Source organism: Lissotriton vulgaris, chromosome 4_1, assembly GCF_964263255.1.
Source record: "Lissotriton vulgaris chromosome 4_1, aLisVul1.2, whole genome shotgun sequence".
Taxonomy (NCBI): Eukaryota; Metazoa; Chordata; class Amphibia; order Caudata; family Salamandridae; genus Lissotriton; species Lissotriton vulgaris.
Window position 1 is genome coordinate 1,399,245,844 of NC_141691.1, and position 24,817 is coordinate 1,399,270,660.

A 24,817-nucleotide genomic window follows, 5' to 3' on the forward strand; every position below is an offset into this window, starting at 1 on the left:
ACTTAAGGTGGTGTCCGCGAGGCGGGGAGCTGTGACCTGGTGAGTGCCGGTCGCTCCACCCGCCGCGTGGCCCATCCTGCGTGTGCCCAGTCCCCGTTTGCGGCCGCCACTGCCAGTAATTGTTTCTGCCTGTATTTGTATTGTGCGTTGTGCCAGTAATCTGTCTTTTCTCCGCTGTTGTGCCCCTGATTGTCACTGTTGTGCCCCTGATTGTTTTGTCTGCTCTATCGCCGTTTTTCTCCCGCTGTTGTGCCCCTGATTGTCACTGTTGTGCCCCTGATTGTATTTTCTGCTCTATCGCCGTTCTCCCGCTGCTCCACCCCGCTCCCCGCTCCCTGCCGCTGCTCCCCCGCGGCCCCACCCCCGTTTCCTTCAGCCTCACCGCATCGCTCCCCTCCCCACTCGCCACCCCGCTTCCGCCTCCCAGCTGCTCCTCCCTCGCTCCGCCCCCCCACTCTCCATTTATAGCAGAGTCCGCACATACGTGCAGCGTTCACGCGCAGCGGGTGCGCCAATGGTGCGCCGAAGTCGCGCCAAAGACAAGCCCGTCTACGCCCGTCCGCGCCTGGACCGCGCCCATCGCCAGGCCCTCTGGCCCCCGCAGAGGCTATCCCACCCGCCGGATGTACGACTCCGCCACCCTCAACGCACTCAACACCGGCCGGATCCCTGGCTGCCACCGAGCCACCCCAGGACGCACCCACGGACCCTTCACCTGCCAATCCTGCAAGTTCTCCTGTATCCGGACCTGCACCGCACCCGCCAAGCCGAGCACCAGCAGCAACCACCTGAAGTGCATCCTGCTCAACACCCGCTCCGTCCACAGACACGCTGTGGAACTATGGAACCTGCTCGACACCACATCTCCAGAAGTCGCCTTCCTCACGGAAACTTGGATGAACGCCTCCTCAGCGCCCGACATCGCCATCGCCATCGCCATCCCAGACGGATACAAGATCACCCGGAGGGACCACGTCATCCATACAGGAGGAGGCATCGCCATCGTCCACAAGAACACCCTCCGCATCACGACCAACTCCGACGACACCCTCACAGCCGCCGAACATCTTCACTTCCATATACACACCGACCCCAAGACCACACTCAAAGGCACCCTCATCTACAGACCCCCAGGACCTCGCACACAATTCAGCGAAGACATCGCAGACATCATCAGCCCACACGCCCTCCCCTCCGCTGACTACATCCTCCAAGGGGACCTCAACTTCCACCTGGAGAACAACAACGACAACAACACCACCACCCTGCTGGACAACCTCGCCAACCTTGGACTCAAGCAACTGGTGAACACCCCCACCCACTACGCCGGACACACGCTTGACCCAGTCTTCTCCTCCAGCAAGCACATCTCCTTCAGCCACTCCACCGGACTCCACTGGACAGACCACAGCTGCGTCCACTTCAGCTTCAGAAGGACTACGACTCACCACCACCCGCAACAGGTTCCCCGCAGGAGCTGGAACAAGATCACCACCGACCAGCTCACCACATCACTGAACCAGAACCCCCCTGCCAGATCAACGGACCCCAACCAAGCAGCCAACAACTTCACACAGTGGATCACCAACTGCGCTGACGACCTCGCACCCCTGAAAAACCATCCCAGCAGGCCCGGAAGCAAGAAAGCCTCCTGGTTCAACGACGACCTCAAGAACTCCAAGAAGAACTGCCGTACCATCGAGAAAGCCTGGCGAAAAACCCTACTACAGACAACATGACCGCCCTCAAGCACGCCACCCGCAAACACCACCAGCTGATCCACACCACCAAGAAGACAGCATTCAAGAAACGACTAGACAACAACGCTCACAACAGCAAGGAACTCTTCAGCATCGTCAAAGAGCTCTCCAACCCCAGCGCCGGAAACAACGACATCACTCCCTCACAAGACCTCTGCAACTCACTCGCCTCGTTCTTCCACAGCAAGATCGCAGACATACACAACTGCTTTGGCGCACAGACCACGCACCCAACCACAGAACCAACGCCCCCCCACCAATACCCTCCGCGCCTGGACCCCGGTCAGCACCGAAGACACCATCCACACGATGAACACCATCCACTCCGGATCTCCATCCGACCCATGCCCCCACCACGTCTTCAACAAGGCCGACTCCGTCATTGCACCCCAACTCCGAGACATCATCAACTGCTCCTTCAACACCCCCACCTTCCCGGAGAGCTGGAAGCCTGCCGAACTCGGCGCCCTCCTGAAGAAACCATCAGCAGACCCCACCGACCTCAAGAACTACCGCCCCATCTCGCTCCTCCCGTTTCCTGCCAAAGTCATCGAGAAAACCGTCAACAGACAGCTTGCCGCCTTCCTCGAGACGAACGGATCCCTCGACCACTCGCAGTCCGGCTTCCGAGCCAACCACAGCACCGAGACCGTCCTCATCGCAGCCACTGACGACATCCGAGCCCTGCTCGACAACGGGGAAACAGCGGCCCTCATCCTCCTGGATCTCTCCGCAGCGTTCGACACTGTCTGTCACCGCACCCTAATACGACGCCTCAGCAACATCGGATTCCAAGAGAAGGCACTAGAGTGGGTCATCTCGTTCCTCGCCGGAAGAACCTAGAGAGTCCGCCTCCCCCCGTTCAGATCCGAGGCCACCAAAGTCATCTGCGGCGTTCCACAAGGATCATCACTCAGCCCCACCCTCTTCAACGTCTACATGAGCCCCCTCGCAGCCATCGCACGCCAACACAACCTCAACATCATCTCCTACGCCGACGACACCCAGCTGATCCTCTCCCTCACCAACCACCCAGCCACCGCCAGAACCAACCTACATGAAGGGATGAAAGACGTAGCCGAGTGGATGATGAACAGCCGCCTGAAACTGAACTCAGACAAGATGGAAGTCCTCATCCTTGGATCATCACCCTCTGCCTGGGACGACTCCTGGTGGCCCCCTGCCCTGGGCAGCGCACCCAAACCAACAGACCACGCACGCAACCTGGGCTTCATCCTGGACTCCTACCTCTCGATGACCAGACAAGTCAACGCCGTCTCATCATCATATTTCAACATCCTACGCATGCTCCGAAAGATCTTCCGTTGGATCCCCACCGAAACCTGGAAGACGGTCACCCAGGCACTCGTCACCAGCCGACTGGACTACGGGAACACCCTCTAAACCGGAACCACAGTCAAACTACAGAAAAGACTCCAACGCATCCAGAATGCCTCCGCACGACTCATCCTGGACATCCCTCGACACAGCCACATCGCCGGACACCTGAGAGACCTGCACTGGCTCCCCGTCAGCAAGAGAATCACGTTTCGACTCCTCACCCACGCACACAAGGCCCTCCACGACCTGAGCCCCAGGTACCTCAACAACCGCCTGACCTTCTACACTCCCACCCGCCAGCTACGATCAACCAGCCACGCCCTCGCCACCGTTCCACGCATTCGAAGAACCACCATGGAAGGAAGATCCTTCTCCTACCTGGCAGCCAAGACTTGGAACTCCCTCCCCATCCACCTCCGTCATACCCAAGACCACCTCTCCTTCAAGAAGCAACTCAAGACCTGGCTGTTCGAGCAGTAGCGGACCCCTCTCCCCCAAGCACCTTGAGACCCTCCGGGTGAGTAGCGCGCTTTACAAATTTCTTGATTGATTGACTGATTGATTGAACACCGTAGAAAAGGTCAAATAACAATGCCCCTTGTTATTCTGTTCTGGTCAGGCTCGCAACTAGACAAAACACACAAATGCAGCTGTTTGGGAAAACGTACTCTTTGTCATATAAGTATGCACAGACATGCCAATACAGCCACTTGGGGAGAGATTTTTCAGAGAGGAGATCTCTGCTATACCTGAGATGTAGAAGTTTCATCTGTGTATACTAAGGTACAGGGTCCACTGCAAAATCCCAGAGATCTTTTGAGATATATGTATATTTATAATCCCTTTGCTTCTGTAGAAGGGAAAGCGGGGGGGTTAGTTTACCCTGTCTAATTCCACAACAGCTCCTTTTATGGTTTATGGATTACTTGCTATGCTATCTGTATTTTTGTTAGGCCTCTTCTTACTTGTTGTGGCATGCATACTGCATACTAGAACACAATAGTAAAAATCTATATTTTGAACGTTTCTGTGGCTGAGCCATTCTTGTAAGGGGGGAGAACTGTGTGTGGGGTGGGGGGGGGGATGGATGGTCGTTAAAAGTGGGATGAGTAGGAATTCAATGTTTAGAGAATTCAGTTTGAGGTGGTTTCTTCTCAGCCAAGTTTTTTTTATGTTCAAGTATTGTTGAGCCAGATAATATTCTTGGGTTAAGAGATCATTACTTTTAGCAGAATGTCATCCACGTACATCTATTACGCAATGTTTGCTTGCTTGAGCATCTCCGGCCACAGTTCCATATACAGGTTGAAGACTCTGGGAGTCTTCAGGGACTCCAAGTCTGACTGAGGAGGAGCCTGGCAGTAAGCCACCCAATTAGATTAGTTGTGAGTAATTCTGTAGATAGGAGGTGAACCATTTAAGTATGTTTCCTAACAGCCCTATTCTGAATACTAGCATCTTCAAGATTGTTATGGTTGACCATGTCAAACTCTGAGGACAGGTCAAGGAGAATTAGTAAGCAGGCGTTGTTCAAGTCCAGGATTTTGCGTGCATTGTCTATGATGTATCGTATGGCGGTTTCTGTGCTGTGTGCTGGTCTTAAACCTGTTTGGAAATCATCAAGCAAGTTGAACTGTTTAATGTGCTGTCAGAGTTGGTTGTACATACGTTTTGCTATATTTTCTCGAGGAAGGGGACTTTAGACATGGGGCAAAAGCTTTTTGAATTAGTAGCGTCAAAACCTGTTTTTTTCTGGAGAGGTGTCTTCATACGGTCTTGGATTGATCCTTGGGTCAGTGATGAGATTAGGATCTTCGTACAACTTTAGGAGAAAATGTGACTGAGCGCCTTTGTGACTGCTGAAGGGATTGGATTGTTGTAAATGCAAGGTTAGTTTCATTGCAGCTATAAACATTTGGACCTCATTTTCCTTAAGGATTTGAATTCACTCCATGTTGCATTGCTTTTGTTCTAAGTGGGATGGTTGGGAGTTAGTGTCTTTGCAGTGATTGGGAGGTATGTATGTCTTTCCGCCTAGCATACATAGACTCCCTGTCACTCATGGTCAAGATTTACATTTTCCTTATTTTCTCAGCATAAAAGTCTAAAAAAGCTTCCCAGTTCTCCTTGGAGATGTTTCTGATCATTGTTCGTGGTTAGGTTTCTAGTATCTCTTATCCAGTATTTGCATTTGATCCATTGGCCTTCTGCCGCATGCTGTGAGATGGAATATGACTGGATGGCGGTCTGATCAGTTGGTAGGATTGATGGAGCCGATGCTCAGAGCTCCTTTTTTGGGTATAATGCAATTAAGCTCTGCCCTTTTGATGTGCATTGGGCCTGTACAGGTTTGCTCAAGCTTTTGATCAGAAAGAATGCCTTTTAGGGTGGCCACTTCCTCCTTATGCCATTGCAGGTTGAAATCTCCTGGGAAGTGATATTGTTAATTGGTGAACTTGGGTTTGGTTGCGTGATGGGAGGTTGTGTGTGATTTGATTGGGAGGACTGCTAAGTGTCTAGATTCCATTGGAGGTGAAGGGGCTCATGTGTCACAGTGCTCATGTTCTGGTACTCATTAGGTGTTTTAACCTGTGGAAATAACAATCAAAGTTTCCAGGTCCAATGCTTGCATAAGAATGTTACTGTTCCTTTAGATTGATATTACTATCTCAGCATTAAAGATAGATGATTGCGAGATGGATAGTTTAATGCCATGATGCAGTTTAGTAGAGATGATGACATCACAGAGTGTGTTTATCGATTCTCTCCAATGGGCTGTGTGTTGCATGGATAGATGAGGTCAGATTTCAGGGCTCCTTTTTTCATACAGAAGTAGATGTCCAAGATGAGTCTTTCAGTGATGTCTTTTAGGAGCCAGTGCTTGACATTATTTGCTGAGTTATTGGAGGTGGGTAAATCATTTTTAAAGATTTTGATCCAGGTTTAGGTAACCTTTTTTTCGATAGTAGAATTGTCCTGCCCTGCCATGGTTGTGGTGTGGGTTGCATGTGGAACACAGTCTGATCTGCCCTATAGCCTGTGAGTTAGAGAACATATGTTATGAGTTGTCTCCCACAATATACCATATTTTCTAGCCAGTTTCATGTTTGTTAATTTTGTCCACTTAGAGGTCCCTCTATCAAGTGTGCTGGTCTTGCATCTGGATATGCATCTACACAGTGAACCCAGGATGTTATTTGCTTAGAATGAATGAGTTCCTCAGTTCATTCATTCATTTGGTTATTGCTCCATAACTCTATAGATGTAGTTCTTTATTTGTTTTAAATTCCATTTGTTGAAGTCCTTTTTCTCTTCCCATGCTGATCAGAGCCGAAGGGGTGATTTCCATAGGTGGTCTGCCTTATTTTAGACTTGGTGAGCGTGTGAGTAGATTCCCCTTTTTGTTTCTATTTCCCAAGAGAGTCACAAGAAACAGAATTGTTTTTAGCTCTATGCCTGTCTCATCATCCTCACTTAGCTGCCCCCAAAATTGGCTACTCCCTGTTCCAAAGATGGCCACCTCCTAGTGGGGTGACACACCAAAGTATACAAAAAATAAAGGATGGAATGTTTGAATCAATCTCAGCCACTGGTAATCACTCTAGGATTGAATCAGTCCCAGCCACTGGTAATCACTCGGGCCCAGTCCATCATTATTTTGCATACCATGCCACCTCAGTTTGGAGCCTGGCTATGCAAATCAGTCTTGACCCTGCCCCAATGGGAATAGTCCAGCCCGAACTGCCAGGTCAGATCCTCCCTGAAACGAAACTCAAGCAACCCAGGACTGGTTTCGCACTATTTAGGGCTCATCAGCCAAGTGTTTAGCTTGATTCCAGTGACACAGTCGGAACGAGACCCACGTCTGGGCATAACCTTCCCACTTAGGATGACACACCAGTGTATGTAATTGGAACACAATTAAGACTTGCAGGCCAGATGTGGCTCCCATGCACACTGTGCCACTGGAACCAAGCTATGTCTTACTGATGATCCCTAACTAGGGCGCAACCAGTCCTGAGTTGCTTGTGTTAACCAATTGGCAACCCGTTTTATCTCCAAATTAGAATATTTTTTATGAATATTGATTGATATGCTTTCCTCAGCTCTGCAGTTTACCATATACACTTGAATGTGTCAAAAAATGAGCCAGCTGCTTCACCGGACAACAAAGACCTACCTAATTCAAGAATCTTGTTTCCACTGTGTAGGTCTGCTGCTTAAATTCCATTGTTCTTTTAACATTTGTTGCAATGAATAACCTCCTAAAGCAAGCCTTTAATAAATCCTATATGCATAATTCATCTGATAAATCTAAATGTTTGGCAATATACTACCCATTTTCCTCATCAGCTCTTTCCTTTCTATGTGGCCACTCTCAGAATAATGGTACCATGGGCAGGCAGAGGCACATTATAATGCCCTGACCTTCCCTAAAATATGCTAATCAAATGTCCTCAGAATTCTTCTGTATGATCCAATTCTTTGTTCAGTTTCACCAGACTGTGGCCCAAGAGACATTTTTTTTTATTTCACTGAGTCTAACCCTACTTGGCAACTTGCACTCAACAAACTATGTTCATTCTGGAATAATGCCTGTGTGGGGAATTCCTCCTTACCCTTATGAATTGATTGCGCTCCTTATAATAATAAGATTGATATCCTCAGTTGTCTGTTTCATGATTTTGTGCAGCACAGGAAGTTGGCATATTAAAATAGCATGCTATTATGTAGCATCCGGGGAACATCACAAGCTTCTAGCTCATACAGGTGGGGAGGAACTCATAACAGAGCTATACATCAATTTAAAAAGACACTGGGTGCAGTGAGAATGTGAATCTTTAAAGATGTGACAGTAAGGGGGTCAGTTGTGGATGGGAGCCGAAATTATGGCAGCTTCTGGTGGCAAAAAAGTTAGTGATTAAATACTGTAGGGCTGATTTGGAATTTGACTTGCTTCGTTTCCATCAATTGTGGCAGATTTACCTCATCCACCAAGGAGACAGAAGGAAATCTGCCAAATCTAGGATTCTCCACCAATCCACTTAGGTTGCTCGATCCTTTTGGGTGGAACCCATTGGAATGTAAATCTCAGGTTGAAATTCCACCAGTGACCATCTCTGGTACCAGATTTTTTTGACAGCATGTTGAGAATGCTATACTTACCTAAAATAGAAATCTGCCAATCTTGCATGCCATTCTGACTCGGAGGGAAGTCTTCCTGACATTGTGGTGTATTAGTCACTCTAGATGGGACAGTTGATCTGCTACTACACAGGCAGACTTAATCCTTATCAGAGCAGATGTTGTAGCTGGATACATTTTCCACCAGTGGGAGATGTGCAATTCGCTATACTAAAAATCAACATTATCCAGTCAGCAGGAGCTAGTGGTATTTTGAAAAGAAAAAAAATAAAAAAAATATATATATATATATATATATATATATATATATATATATATATATATATATATTTTTTTTTTTTTCAACAAATTTTATTTGTCAAGTTGCACATGTATAGCAGGGCTCTGCATCCCAGAGAAAACTGCACAATCAAACCGTACCGATATGTTGACTTTGACTTTTCCATAACAAATCCAAACATATATAAATAATAATAAGACGAATACCCCAACTCCCTCCCACGCCCACCCCTCCCCCCTGATCACACAAGTTCCGCATAGCCCTAACCGCAACATATAATTGTAGCAAAAGGGGTGAACCCCACCGCCCCCCGCACCGAACCCCCACAGCCCAAAGATGTACATATGAGTTATCCCAAAGGGTGAACCTCTGTTGCTGATGGCCGGTCCAACAACAGTCCCCGATAATCCACCCACTGTTTCCAAATCTTGTAGTGTTTGTGTGGGAACCCCCTTGCGACAAAGATGGGTTGTTCCAGCCACATAGAGAAATTTAGCCCATTTTGTCCATGCGGCAACCGATGGGGCTCTTGGCGCCTTCCATGCCTTGGCAATATCCCTTTTCGCCAGGGTGAAACCCAGTTGCATGAGGTGCCGCTTATAAATATTGCCTCCTATGCCCTCCATAACATGAAGCAAGGCCAGCTGCGGTGTACGTGGGAGCTTTTACCTCAGCTCCGACATTTTTATATATTTTTGGCATATTTGCTGATACCACTGTCCTTTAATGTGTGTTAGAGGAAGGGCTTCATAGATAATTTGTTAAACTAACTTTGAGGGTAAAATGTTTGGGTTGGAGCTGGACCCAGTAGTTGTGTACCGTAACCTCCATAGAGTATTGTGAGGCATGCCATGGGGTATGCGCAATGGTTGCAGATTGTAAACTGTGCAAAAACTTAAGTTGAACATTTTACCATATTTGTGCTGTCATTGCAGTTCGAGGGGCAAAATCATATAAAATCTGTGTTTATTTCTCCAACAGGTTGATATTCGAAAGTCTTCACAGTCCATGGTTGATCGGCTTCAGAGACAAATCATAGTAGCAGATTGCCAAGTTTACCTGGCCGTGCTTTCCTTCGTAAAGCAGGAGTTATCATGTATGTTGCCATTTTAATATTTACATTCAGATATTATCTTTTGTAGTGCAAGTTACACTTACATTAATTAAATGTTCTTGTGGACAATGATTTTACATCAGGGAAAGAGTACTATTTCACATCTTTGCCAATTCATAGAAGGAATATCTTGCTGCCAGAGAAAATACTAAAAGAAGAAGCTCTAATTTTCATTAGCTCTATGCTATCAAACATAAAGAGATAGTGACTTATAATTTACCATCTAATAAGGACCTATGCACATATCTAGGGCCTGATTCATGAACTGCATTTTGTAGTACGTAAAGTAGTACTACTCGTGCTACAAAACGCAATTCACAAACATATGTCCGAAGTCCTCTGCCTCTCCTGTCTTGTCTGTGTGGGGATGCCCACGCACAAAGGTATACGATATGGTGGTAACAGTGGTAGGGACCATAGGAATCATGGATAATAGGGAAATAATTACTTCTAAACCATAGAGGTTTAGAGAATTTTAAGGCGGTGGGTTGGAGGGATATGCTAATACAAAACACATACCCACAAATGAGTAAGGCACTTGCAATTCATAAAACAGACTTCTCTTATTACTACTGCCCTGTCAAAACAGGATAAAATTACTGCAGCCCAGATTTGGTGTAAGTCAAGCACCACACGTGGCCAATCACTAGTATTGCAACCCACTCCCATAGAAAAGAATGCAAGCAGGGAATTGAAATAACACATGATAGGGACTAATGTTTAATTAATTTAACAATTTCGACATTTATATTTTTATGTGTCTGTGTGAGCACCTGTGGTAAAATATTATATGTCATTATTTTTCTAAATCTAATAAACTTAATGTTCAATAATACATTAAACTTAAACCTTTTTGAAAAAAAAGTAAAAAGTTTTGACAATACTTAAATATATACCTTTTAAACAAGTTTACTGAATATAAGATAAAATTAAAATTGTTAATGTGCTGTAAAATTTTATTTAATTATTTCCAGGTTAGTAATAAATATTTTAAAGTGTATATATTGTGTGTGTATATATATATATATATATGTTCCACCTGACGCTGCATTCCGCGGTTCCCTGCCTTCGGCGTCGGTGCCAGGCAGCAGCAGCAGCAGCCGCTTAGATTTTTGGGGTTCCCTGTGAAAACGCCCCAATCGACGATAACACGGGGCGTTTTCTGAGGAAACCCAAAAATGTTTTAAAAAAATTAATATATATATGTTTTAAGTGATACATGTTATTACATGTACTTATTCGTAGTGATGGGGAGATCTCTACGCCGGTGGCAGAGATCTCCTCAACATATGAAAGTTACTAGTAATAAATTCACACTTGTAAATTCGGTTGTAGGAGGGCTCCACCCGCTAATTTCAGAGGTTGGAGGCAGGGCCGGACTGGCTACCGGGCATTTTGGTGTGCTGCCGAGCTGGGGGGCTAATTTCGTTGATGGGGACCTGCGTGTGCTGAACAAAATTCGTTTTGCTTTTTTTATTTCAAAGGGCACGCAGGTCCCCATCAACAAAATCAGCCCCCACAGCAGAGAAATTAGCCCCCAGCTTTGCAGCACACAAAAACGCCCAGTAGCCAGTATGGCCCTGGTTGGAGGCATAACCAATAGGAAGAAAAGCGGCCCCCCCAGGACACGGATGAAGGGCAGACAGGCAGGGGAAACAACAGCTAATTCCAAGAACAACAAAGTCTGCCCCTTCAAATTTATATTGAGGCCCAAATTGAGTCCTATATTTACTATTAGCAGAAATTAGCTCACTGGAACCAGAAACAGAACAACCAAGGTCTGAGTCAAAACATTATAGAAAAATATTCATATTTTATTTCTTTTTTCCTCTGTATAAATATCATCACTTTTCATATTTTTCGTTTAAATGCACCCTATTTCCCTTAAAGAAAACCAAATAACTTTTAAAGAAAAGGAAATGTTTCATTCAAAACCAATCACAAACACAGTGGTCTGTTGACCACAGCAGGCCATCATCCTTGATGGCTGTGATTTTTAGTGGGTCGACATTTTGGATCTATATCATTAATATTCATAAGGTTGGTCAAATTGCGACCCACTACAAACCAGTAAGTTAGATTTTCTCCTAAATTAGGATTTTGTCTTAAATTAAACTTACCGTAAGTTTTTAATTTAAGACAATATCCTAACTTTAAGACAAAATCCTAACTTAAGACTACTAAATGCATTCTATGAATACCAAAAGTAGTAAGTTTAGGATTTTTTCGTAAGTTAGTTCTGTGAATTGGCCCCACAGTATCCTTCCCCTTCGTCAATTTTTGGACAAAATGGATAAGAATAATGGAAGTTATATGAAGAGAGGTTAACTCTTCTGTGGAGGTCTAATCACATCCCATGAACAAATGAAGGTTGATTATGGCATTACTGAAGTTGAAAGGTTTATATGTGTTCAAGTCACACACTGAGTTATGCAGCCCCCACAAAGAAAATGAGAACTCACGAGTTCCCTAAATTTGTTTGAAAATCTTAACCAAGAGAAGTGTGACTCTGAAAACTCAGCCTTTTAACATATAATATTTTGATAGAGGCACACATGAGATCCAACTGGAGCTTTAAAACTGCTTGGGAGATGGAACGGAGACTCACCTTTGAAGGGGACCAATGTTCAGACTTGCTCAGACAGAATACAAGTTATGCTAAAAATGGAAAGTATGGAGGCAGTTCATCAAATTCATTATTGTAGGCAACTTTCCCTGGCCTAACTCATACCAGGAAAAAACACAGATTAAACCTCTACTAGAGGGAGTGTGATGAGGAGTGTACAAAGTCTCTCATACTTAAGCAATGTCCACAAGGTTCTGTGAAGAGGTAGTACTAAAATACATTAAGCAAATTGAGTGGGGTACAAGAAAAATTCTGGTGTATGTTATAGGGTTCACACGCCTTGACACGTAGGCTCTGCCACTAGACAAGAAGAAAACAATTGCTCAATTCCTTTTACCAGCAAAACACATGATTCTAGGCTGCTGAGGCATATTCCAGCTACCACAAATTCTGGAATTGGGTTAGGAAACAATGCCTTATGGCTTAATGATGGATTTGATGTAATTTGGTAAAATGTGGGCCCGGTTCTCAATTATCTCAGGAAAGACTTTACCATCCCCTACATTCTTTGGGTCATGTTACTATAGTGCCTTCTGGCGGCGGGGGTCCTTTTGTACTGCAATTGGAATTCAGTCTGGCCTGAATACCATGGTTATCTCTGGAGAGGAAATAAAGTTGAGGAGGAAGAGATTTGGAGATTTGTCTTTGAATATACAAAAGATGAGTTTGTTGATTTTGTTTATTTGGTATGATTCTATGATATAAACTCCAATAAAAACAACTGTGAGGTAAACTATGTCTTCTTTTCTATCTTCCTAGCTTACATAAAAGGGGGTTGGATCCTACGCAAAGCATGGAAAATTTACAATAAATGCTATGTGGACATTAACACACTGCAAGAAATGTGTCAGAAAACACCTTCTCAGGATTCTGTGACATCCGATGCTGCAAATGACAATCATGTTATTGCTCCAGCTGCAACTGCTGGTTCATCAGAAGGTGTGACGGAGGACACGCTAAACAGGTTGAAAGGTGCTGTGAGCTTTGGATATGGACTATTTCACCTTTGCATATCCATGGTGCCCCCAAACCTGCTCAAAATCATCAACCTTCTGGGTTTTCCTGGAGACCGCCTGCAGGGGCTCGCTTCACTGATGTATGCAAGTGAAAGTAAGGACATGAAGGCCCCTTTGGCTACGTGAGTAGCTATATTGCAATGCCTTGGTAGATAATATAGATTTTGAAAGTGATTAAACTTGCGTGTTGAAACCAAACTGTTCCCTTTTGACACATATTGTACAAGTAATGAGAGGTGAAACATCCAGTTGGTGCTTGATGTCTTATGGTGGGATTACATGCATTGTGTTCTGTTGGTTTTTACTCTTGACAATTGATAGAACTGTTATGATAATGAACAGAATTCGACCTGTTTTTGTCAGGTCCATGCTTAATTTATAAAGTGAAGAAGTCAGGAAAGGTTTTCTGTCTTGCGGGCGATAGTCTTGTAGAGTCCTTTGCCCCACTGTGATGTGATATAAATGATAGAAACACTAGAAAATAGTAGCTCCCTGATCACATACCCGCTTGAAAAAGTGTGCCATCCACTGCCCTTTATCTGGTTAATTTTGACCCAACCTCTTATTTTTTATTTGATTGGGATTAGCACATACATGATTAAATCTTTTGGTAGGTGTTCTGGCGTTTAGTTGCTTTTTAAAATTAAAAATTTCGAGAACCTCCTGAGTCCACATAGAGATATCTGTCTGAATGCTACTTATCAATATGTAGTTGTCCAATCAATATGGCTAACAAAACAAAAAACCTAACATGTTATGTACATTACTGTTATATTCCATCAAAAAAAATTCTGGATTGTATTTAATATTAGCTCCTATGGGAACTAAGAGTTTGGCTAGTAGTTCTTCCCTATATGGTATGAGTGCCAATGACTTTATTCATTAATAGGGTCTTTGATCCACTGTGTCCGTTAAAGACTGTACATGACCCCAAAAAGGTTCTCAGTGCCACCCCTACTGCTGGAGTTTAAGTGCACCTTGAAGCTAAGATTAACCATAGATATTTTTGTGTTAAGAAATTTGCTAGGGTCTGATTTCATGAGCAACTTAATTGCATAAGCCAACAATATTGCTTATCAGACGTTTTAGGGCCTTGTGTTAAAAATAAATGTGCAGGGCCCTACTTTTGTTGATGCCAGGTGCCAATAAATCCTGGTTCAAAATATGAAATAATGTCCTCCAGTGAAAGAGAACAGGTATTTATAGTTTCTTTTATGCAACATCTGGCACCATCTAGTGCCAATTCGGTTTTAGCTGCCTCGTCATAAATAATAAAAAAGGGCAGTCTTGTTTATAAATTTATAAAAAGCTTTTGGAGGAGGAATGCACTATTTTTACCAAACCTTTAAAATTTCTTCTCTCCAGTCTATTAATTGGATTTTTGTTGTTTTGGTATCAAATAATTTATTACATTTTACTCCGTTTTTTCTAAATTGGCGTGGTATTTTTATTGTGTAGTGTTTTCACTTTATTACTGTTTGTGTGCTGCTTAAATACTTTACGCATTAGTTCTAAGTTAAACCTGACTGCTTTTCTGCCACACTACCAGAGAGTTAAGTACAGGTTAATTTAGTGACTTTTACCGGTTCACCCTGACAAGAATTGTGGCTGTTGCTTGAATAAGGTTTCATCCCTCAACCAACAACCCAATTTCTCACATTGGTGCTCAGTGGTGGGATCCAGTACTTGTGTTTGTGCAGCTCGCATACCATGATTTGTGTCCTGAGCTGCAACAGTCAGAGGAGGAGGACAACACAACCCCGGGAATGGAGCTCCCTGCCAGGACAGGGGGTATTGTGTCTTCCAATGGCCTGTCCCTAGAGGAGCTAGAGGACAGAAAGGCTGACAAAGAATTCAAGCTGAGGCATTTAGCCTTGTCAGAAAAAAGATCTTCTTGGCTCATGAAGTGAGCATGAAAGAGCTGGACCTCATTGCCCGACCAGCAAAGTCCAGCAGCAATGGTGGTAGTGTACCGACAGTGTCCACTGCAGATAAGAGGATCCACATCCCCAAGGATCTGTTGCCTGACTTGGTTGTGGGGAATGACATTGATAAGTGGTTTGAAGTACATGAGGTTGCCCTGGAGATGCACAGGGTCCCTGAAGAGGATTGGAGAGCCAGTCTTTGTAGATGCATACCTAGTGATGGGAGGGCCCCTGCTGGCCCTAGGAAAAGTGGAAAGGATGAGGTACCCCCCCATGAAGAACACACTTATCAGAAAGCATGGGCCTAACCCAGATAAGTATAGGTAGCTGTTAGGGACAGTCAGAAGTTGCCCCAACAGTCCTGGGGGGATTGTGGAGAGAACTTTTGCAAGGCACTGGGTGGTTGGGTGAGGGGTAGTGGCGGGAAGGAATATCAAGGGTTGTACAATTTATTTGCCAGGGAGCACTTGTTCTGCAATTGTTTTACAGAGCTGCGCCAACACGTAGTGTATTTTAAGCTCATTGGCCCTAGGAACCTTGCTAAGGAGGCGCACCGCTGGCTCAGCACCAGGGTCCACAAGAAAGTACCTGACAGTGACCCCAAGAAGGGTGGGTCATGTTCCCCGAGCTAAGTGAGGGGGAGGTCCAAGGAAACACAGACAGGTTCCAGAGTAGGTTAGGGGAAAAGGGTTTCCATGCCCCTTCCGGGAAACAGGAAGGAGGTTCTAGTGGGCAGGGGCCCAGGGAACTCCATTTCCAACCTGTCTGCTTTGAATGTTCCCAGTTAGGACACAAGCAAGAGGACTCTGTCTGTCCTAAGAAACCGCACAGCAGTGGAAATTCTACAGGAGTGGCCAATGAGGCCTTAGGGGAACTAGTCCGAAGGGACATGTGTAGAAAATGCCCTGGTCTCCCTAAGTTTGGAGATAGACTCGGAGGGTAGACTTGAGATGAGGTTCGGAATAGTCACTTTCACCAGGTCAGAGTGAATGAGATACCTGTCACTGCTCTGAGGGACACCAGGGCCAGTCAGACAATGATAATGGACAGGTATGTAGGGTAGCTCAGGCCAAGGGGCAGGGCGTTTTCTGGAGTGGGTGGGGAGATGGCCCAGAGGAGGGTCATAGCTAGTCCCCAGATTCCTATTGACTGCATTTTAGGAAATTAGTTGCTACCAGTGTTAGAAGAACTGGGAGGGGGGAGTTGTTGCCCAGGGTGCCCTGAAGCTTGCTGTCGAACGGAGGGTGAAGAGTCCCAGAGGGAGGGGGAGTAAAGGTTCATCCTTGACCCCGTTCAGCCCCAGAGTACAGACCCTGGGCTGGAGAACCAGTTTATAGCTACCGCTCCACGACTGGTGGGAAGGAGAGTGCACATAGGGTGCCTAACATCCAGGGCTGTTGCCCTCCACTCTGAGATACCTCAGACAAACCTGGATGGATTGGGGCCTGGCTCATGACACTGATTTCTTTCTTTAAAGAAGAAGATGGAAGCACAATGTCTTGCAGTAAACTATACTGCAAAAAATTTGGATATTTAAAAAAAAAAGAAACCAGTCATTATCCTTGCGCGTAGCAGCATTTAAGTTGGGATCAGCCTTTCATTGAAGATACAACAGCCCAAAGTCCTGAAGAGGACCAATAGAGACTAGGGGTTCGAAACGCGTTGGCCACAACCATCGGGAATTCCATGTACATTGCATCTATATGGATAGTGGAACCAAGCTGCACACCCATTAACCCATCCATATTAGATGTTTTGGAACCCGTTTGGCAGTTCCGATAGGGTCCGGCTACTTTTGAGACTCCCTGATATAACCCTTCGGTAAAAAAAAACATTGGACTGGTTCGAATAATTGATTTGTGCCTACATGTACTGAATGCTTGTCATTTTCGTTATTCATGTTCACAGTAGTAAGTTAAACCACTATTACTAATTTGTTTATGATTTCACTGTCATCGGGCTAGTTCATTGATCGGTTTTGTGTTAAGAGCTTTTTTTTCTTTTATGACTTGTTTAAAATGAATTAATCACATTTAATGTATTGTGATATGAAAGCACAGGTCCAGTTTATTAATTAACTGTTCCTTTAGTAAAATGCTTTGAATCAAAACCAACCACTGTTATAATGGTTGTTTGCACTTGTAGAAAGTTGACATTTTCTTGTCCTAACAATTTGGGGCCTGTAGCCTGTTCCTCAGTCACTTGTGATTAGGAGTAGTTGGGAGTTGACCTTTGCACATTCCTCCCAGTCAGCTTCACAATGGAGGGTCTGGGTGTTGGAAGGATGAGCCATCCTGTTTTAATGGGGCGAGCAGAGCTGTCAACTACACACTTACACTTCAAAGGCACTGGTCCAGCTCAGGTACAAAGGACTTCATACTGGTATATTGTGCACCCAGACAGACTGGGATCGGGGCATGGAGGCAGAAAATTCCAGACTCATCTGGTATAAAAAAGGGGACCCCAAGACCTGCTCCTCAGATCCCTTCTGGACCTGTCAAATACTCAGATGGAGAACTGCTCTGCTGCAAGAAGGACAGCTATGTTGCCCTGCTGCCTGAGCAAAAAGGACTGGCCCTACATATTGAACTCAGGACCAGCAGAGTGTCTCCAGGGGCTAGTTCAATGGCTCCCTGAGCAGAGCCTCAGGTACAGAAAATGTGCCATTAATCTTGAACCCTGCACTTGGGCTCTGCCTGCTGTGAGTCCTGAGCCTCAAGGAACTTCAAGTTGCGCTTCCCAAGTCTTGCACCCTTGGAAGTGGGACCAAATGTGCTCTGCCAGCCCAGCTGTGGTCCCCATCAGAACTGACGCAGCCTGACACAAACTGACGCAGCCCTCGCAGCTCCTCATCGGAACAGGCATGACGCAACTTAATGCAAACCTCACGACGCAGCCCTCACAGCTCCTCTCGGAACCGACGCAGCACAATGCAACTCGATGTGGACCTCTCATTGCAGCTCTCGCAGCTCCCGGCCGGAACCGACATAGTGTAACGTGACTCGACGCAGTACCCCACATTGCTACTTTTGGAAATGATGCTGCACTAGGTATCTTGCAAAAACACACAAATACCTAGATCACTCTTTTTTTTTAAAAAACAAGAACAATTAATGAAGGTCAAGAATACTCTTTATTGAATTCTGACCATGTACTTAAATTTTATACCTTTGACTTCTTTTTTTACTTTCAAAGTTTTTTTACATATATATTCATTAGCAAAGATAGGACAAACTGTACATATATTTACAATACTATACAAACCAATTTATGAACAAAACATGTCACAATGTATCTACACAAACTCAAAAAAACATCATCACAACAAAAAACACATTAAATTAATGTGTACTTAATCTCAATAAATGAGAGACAAAATCAAAAGGAGGAAAAGAAAGGCAGGAAGGAAGGAGAGTGTAAGGAATAGAGTCAAATTAATGATACTCTTTCATGGTGTTAAAGCTAGCAAATAGTTCTTGTGAGTAAATTATTCCTTCAAATGTGACTCCAAGTGTGCCTGTGCCTCCAAGTATGCCGACACGTTTCGATTACAGGAAACCAGTTCCTGGAATCTCATCAGGGCCTTTTTTCTTTTGTCTGTATGATGTGAAGAACAAACAATAAAGTTTTATGTTTAAAAATCTCATTGTTTATCTCCATTAAAGTTGCACAAATGACCAATGCAATGTCTCTGACTTAAGACTTCATACCAGATTTAGGAGGTGGACTATGGAAGACTCTCTTGTTATGCTCGGAAATTTTTCTTTCTTTAATTCCCCAACGTTTTGGCAGTGAAAGGTGCAGAGGGTTGTTAAGAAAATGCGAAGTGTAAATTAATCAAACCTAGAGTCTCTCTAGCCTAGTCTGGAAGCCATTATGTGGCCTACCTTTGTATCCGTTGTTGGCAGATTCCTTTCTGATTCTTCAGGTTGTATGTGGAGTTTACTCAACACATGTACACTTTCAAACACTCCATGTCGTGAAAATACAGAGCTGCAAAACATTTAAAAACGTTTCAATGCTGCTGTCCTGCCTTTCAAACAATTCTAGCTTATTGGGGGGGCTCCATTGGAGCAATGAGGCCCTTACCTGATCATCTAAAGTGATTTAAACAGCGGTTTTCTGCCACACACGTTCGAGTACTGTGAAAGACAAAAGGGGAATATTGTAACCCCTTTGGATAGCGCGCTTAGTCAAGCTGGTTTTACCACAAATCTGGCAAAGAGCTTACCTATTTCTCGAGTCACTCTGGATGTAACACACGTCCCCGTCGATCTCAACAAAGATGGCCGCTCGTTTTGTGGGCGTGCTTTATGTCATGCTCAGACCCGAGTAATGTGGTACCTGTAGTAAAATCTATCTTTTCAATTAAAATCCCCATTTGCAGTGTGGGATATGGATTAAAGGTATGTGTGGCTAGAGAAATGTCGCAAGCTAGTCATGTAGTTAATCATTATGCCCAAGGACATGTAGTGTTTGCGCCTACCGTGTGGGCCTACCACTAAAACGCAGTATGTGAATTGAAGGGCTTCCTGTGCGTAGTGGCTAGTGCCTTAATCCGCGCAGCCCCAAGGTCACCGTTTTTCATTAAGGAAGAGGGCTCAAACCCAAAGATTAAAATGAGATGAGGGTCAGTGGTCACTAACTGCCAATTCGGTCCCAGTGAAGACGAAATTTCATAGTCTTGCAACTCCAGATAGGTTATTCAACCCTGTCTGAGTGCTATTGAATTTTTGAATGAGGTAAGCTTCCTTTTGTAAAAGGACTCTTTCCACATCAAGACAGCGATTGGTTTGCTTGGCCGTTAACAGGATAGACCATTTGAAGTCATGTTCATTGTGGCCTTTCTCGACAAAGTGCTCAACCATGGGTGCGGTCATAACTTTCTTCTTGATGCGTGAGGGATGTTGGCTGATTCGCATATTTACCTGTTGGCTTGTTTTGCCAATGTAAATCAACATGCACGGACACTGTATCACATAGATAACATGCTTAGTTCTGCAATTTGAGAAATCCTGTTTTTTCCATTTTATTCCTGAATGGCAAAATTCTTTCCCTTCGATGATATTGGGACATGCCACACAATTCCCACATTTATGGTGGCCCTCGATAGGTTTCATGTTCCACTGAGTTAGCACGTCATTTTTGGGTTTTGGCATTGTAATATCAGCCCTAATTAGTTGTTGCCCTATGCTCTGGTTTTTCTTGTAAGCAAATATTGGTTTGGGAAAGGGACAATCTAGACCTTCCAACAAGTGCCAATTCTTCTATACAGCCTATCTCATTTTATGTGTATCTGGACAAAAAGTTGTTACACACACTAATTTGTCAAGTGCTGCTCGCTTTTTTACTTGTAGGAGGCATTCGCGGGGCGTGAAGCGTGCTCTTTTAAAAGAATGTTTCCGAATTTTTTTTGGGTAACCGCGCTGTTTCATGTCCATACAAAAATTTTGGGCATGGGTATCATACTGGCATAAATCAGAGCAATTCCTCCTTATTCGCAACAGTTGGCCATAAGGCAAGTTTGCCTTAAGATTTCTAGGGTGTGCACGTCTGTGGTGCAAGATGGTGTTCATATCTGTTGGCTTTTTGTATAGAGATGTCTGTAATTGTCCCTGGAAGCATGTCAGTTCCACATCCAGAAATGTCATTTTAGTGGTCCTGAAATCTATGGAAAATTGTATGTCTCTGTGGCGAGCATTTAGCCACTCATGGAATGCCAATAGATCTGCCTGGCTCCCCTGCCACAGGAGCCAGATATCATCAATATAGCGGTACAACTGTGTGATGTTTTGTTTGTACGGATTGTTAGTTTCTACAAATTTGTCTTCATACTGTGCCATGAAGAGGACTGCCATCTCAGAGGCATAAGGACAACCCATGGCAGTCCCCTTCACTTGCATGAAAAACTCACCATTGAAGGTGAAATAATTCTTTCTCAGTGCGATTTCAGCAAGCTTCAAAATAAAAGAAGTGGGCAACCTATGGGGTCTTTCTCTTTTGTCCAAATAGAGTTCCATCTCCTCCAACGCTTCTTCCTGCGGGATTGCGTATAGAGGGATGTGACGTCCATCGTTGCCATAATCTGTAGCTCACGGTCAAAGTGGGTACCTTCCACTTTCAACAGGAAGTCGGTAGTGTCTCTAAGGTATGATTTTACCTCACTAAGAAATGGTTTTAGGAAAAAGTCAACGTATTTCGCAATAGGTTCAAGACAAGAGTCACATCCCGAAACTTAAGATTTTTATGTATCTTCGGCAGAAGATATAGGACTGGAGTCCTAGGGAATGTTTTAACAAGGAAATCATATTCCTTGTTTCCCAAAAAGCTTTTCTCTTTGCCAAGTTCTAATATTTGGACAATCTGTCCTTGAATTTGTTTAACCGGATCTTCAGATAGTTTGCGGTACCAAGTCGTAATAGACACTTGTTTTAAACCTTCTGAAAGATACATCTCACGAGGCCAGATGACTACGGCCCGCCCTTGTCTGCCTGCTTTATGACAATCAATGGATCCTCTTTCAAAGATTTTATACAAGCCTGTTGTTTTTGACTCATATTCTGATGGGTGTAACTTTTGCCTCTCTCTAGTTTGTTGATGGATGATAACAATACCTGCTCGAAAGCCAATACTTGTTTGGGAATATTGTTGAAGGGAACAAAGGTAGATTTATTTCTGAGGCCTGTTGTTTCTGTGTTCTCAATTGCTGGTACATTAGCAAAAAATGCTTTCAATCTCACTTTTCTACAGAATTTGGTAGCTTCGAGTTTAAGCTTTGCGAAAACCTTTTTTTTACTGGGCACAAATTTAAGACCCAGATTCAAATCTGACTCTTCTTCGGCAGATATAACTCTTGTTGACAGATTAACAACAGTACTCGGACCACCTATGATTTGTAGAACCGGTTCCTCGTCCTCATTTCCCATGGTGCCTTGTACCGCGGCTTGGGTTGTTGGCCTTGGTCTAAAAAAGTAACCCCTTTCTTTTTATTATTTCTGTTGTCCGATCCAGATGAATCTGATGAGGGCATATCAGAGAAGGTTGTAAATCTATTTCTAGACCGGCCTTGGTAATTCGTGAGTGCCCTGCATGAATCAGGCTGAGTATAGTAATCGTCTTTCAAGAACGGGTAGACCTGTTCAGTTTTAAAAGCTTTGATGTCTTTTTCGTATTTTGCACTCTTATCGTTGATTGTGTTGTCTCTGAAGACCTGAATGTCTTTTTCAATCTTCTCAAGGAGCGACTTGGCGTCAGTGACCACCTGGCTATTCTGTATAGCTTGTGTGAGTTCTACTATCTCTTCTTCTTCTTTCCGACACAGTCTTTGAGCAGTTTCAATCATATTGACCATAAGGTCACAACTGCATTTGGTGTTGATATAACTAAAGCCTTTTCTGTAGTCACTATCTTCAGTGAAAATCACAGGAACATTCTTCACCTGAAGACCCCAAGGGATAGTGCCTCCCTTTAGATGCTTCAGGAGAAAATGTCCATGTAACTCAGTTCTGACGTGTTTTTTATGTAGTCTGATCAAAAAAAAAAAGCACTAGGTATCTTGACACAGGACTCTGCATCGCTCCTCGGAACCGGCACTGAGCCGTGTTCTGCTCCACATCAAAGACATAAGGTACACTTTTCAGCTGTGCTAACCTAGTTCCTGTATCCAGCCCACTCTTCATTGCTGTCGGCCTGAACTTGTATCTTTGTCCTGGTCCGGTGCAACCTGATAAATACTTTGTGCTTTTAAGCACTATTTTTACTTTAACCTTTAAAATTGTGTATCTCAGGTTCTAATAATTGGAACTTTGTTGTTTTGGTGTCAAGTAATTATGTATGTTTTACTCTATTTTTCTAAATTGGTGTGGACTTTTCTCCTGTTGTGCTTTCACTTTATTACTGTTCGTGAGCTGCATAAATAGTTCACACATTGCCTCTAAGTCAAGCCTGAATTATGTTGTGCCAAGTTACTAGAGGGTTAAGCACGGCTAATTAGTAACTTTTTGTGCTTTATCTTGAAAAAGATTGTGGCTGTTGCTTGAGTAGAGAGACTTCGGATGCAAACTTGCAAACAAAAATTATATTGTCCCTCAATGTACACTATAATCAACAAATTTGTATTAGGAGTAAAGCATGTCTTTACGAAAATGTTAACTGTGGTTTTGAGTTTCACTGGTCATGACCTGAAAACAAAACCTGCAAGAGTTAATTACCTAGTGGCCAATGTCTGCCTATACGTGGGTTAGTTACCCAGCATGAAGACTACAAAATGATATTTAATATGTTTTTTTACCATGTCTGTTCATGGTTTTTAGTAGTTAATGCATTTCTCTCATTGTAAACCACTGCACTGCTGAAGATTGCAGGATTTGTTTTCACCCTGTACTCCATGTGCCATGGCCAACTATCCATTAATGTGTGCACCTCGGTGTTAGGTGCAGGACATGGCATTCTGCTAGGCCTTGCACCCAACCTGCCACAAGTGACCATCATCTGCTGATCATGGCCTGTTCAGCCTGTCTCAGGTGGCTAACCCCAGCTGGGAATGGGCTTAGCCTGTCTCAGGTGGCTAACCCCAACTGCGAATGGGCTTAGTCTCTCTCAAGTGGCTAACCCCAGCTGGGAATGGGCTTGGCCTGTCTCAGGTGGCTAACCCCAGCTGTGAATGGCCTTAGCCTTTCTCAGGTGACTAAACCCAGCTGTGAATGTGCTTAGCCTGTCTCAGGTGGCTAACCCCAGCTGCGAATGGGCTTAGCCTGTCTCAGGTGGCTAACCCCAGCTGCGAATGTGCTTAGCCTGTCTCAGGTGACTAAACCCAGCTGTGAATGAGCTTAGCCTGTCTCAGGTGACTAAACTCAGCTGCGAATGGGCTTAGCCTGTCTCGGGTGGCTAACCCCAGCTGCGAATGGGCTTAGCCTGTCTCAAGTGGCTAACCCCAGCTGTGAATGGCCTTAGCCTGTGTCAGGTGGCTAACCCCAGCTGCGAATAGGCTTAGCCTGTCTCAGGTGGCTAACCCCAGCTGCGAATGGGCTTAGCCTGTCTCAGGTGACTAAACCCAGCTGTGAATGAGCTTAGCCTGTCTCAGGTGACTAAACCCAGCTGTGAATGGGCTTACCCTGTCTGAGGTGGCTAACTCCCCAGCACCCAGCCTTCAGTGGGCAGTCTCCCCTCACTTCACCTGGCTGTAGACGTGCACAGCAAGAGGTGGGCACGTGCTCAACAAAACTCCACACAATCAGCTCTCACTACCCACAGGTTTGTCTCCACACAAGAGTCACCAAAAGGGACAGAGGTAAATGGTCATGCAATTGCTATTCCGAGTGACGCAGAACAATGTGAAATAGTGGGTTGAGAAGCAACTCTGAAACGTGACAAGATGATGAGCTAGGGTTCATTTCTTCCTTTCCCTCAGTTATTCTACTATAATGAGATGGTCCGACAATTAGATTATTAATAAAGTTGCTTAGAGCGCAGTTAGTGGTCTCTCTTATGTTTGCCAAATTAGAGGGGTGTCACGTAAAATATTTTTCAGCTGTTGTCAGAGGTTTTCTGAGTCTGTTCAGCTAGACACCATAGTTAATAACATAATGTAATTACACAATTGTGATTTGTG

At 44.4% G+C, this 24,817-nt stretch overlaps 1 protein-coding gene across 1 annotated transcript in view; it reads left to right on the plus strand.

The window, feature by feature from the left end:
- The window catches only part of TTC39C (tetratricopeptide repeat domain 39C), a 512,445-nt gene that overhangs the window by 222,187 nt on the left and 265,441 nt on the right, over positions 1–24,817 (plus strand). The window contains exons 4-5 of the mRNA XM_086965646.1: positions 9,508–9,622; positions 13,026–13,404. Coding sequence (XP_086821772.1) covers positions 9,508–9,622; positions 13,026–13,404 — 494 coding nt within the window. The remainder of the gene's footprint in view (positions 1–9,507; positions 9,623–13,025; positions 13,405–24,817) is intronic.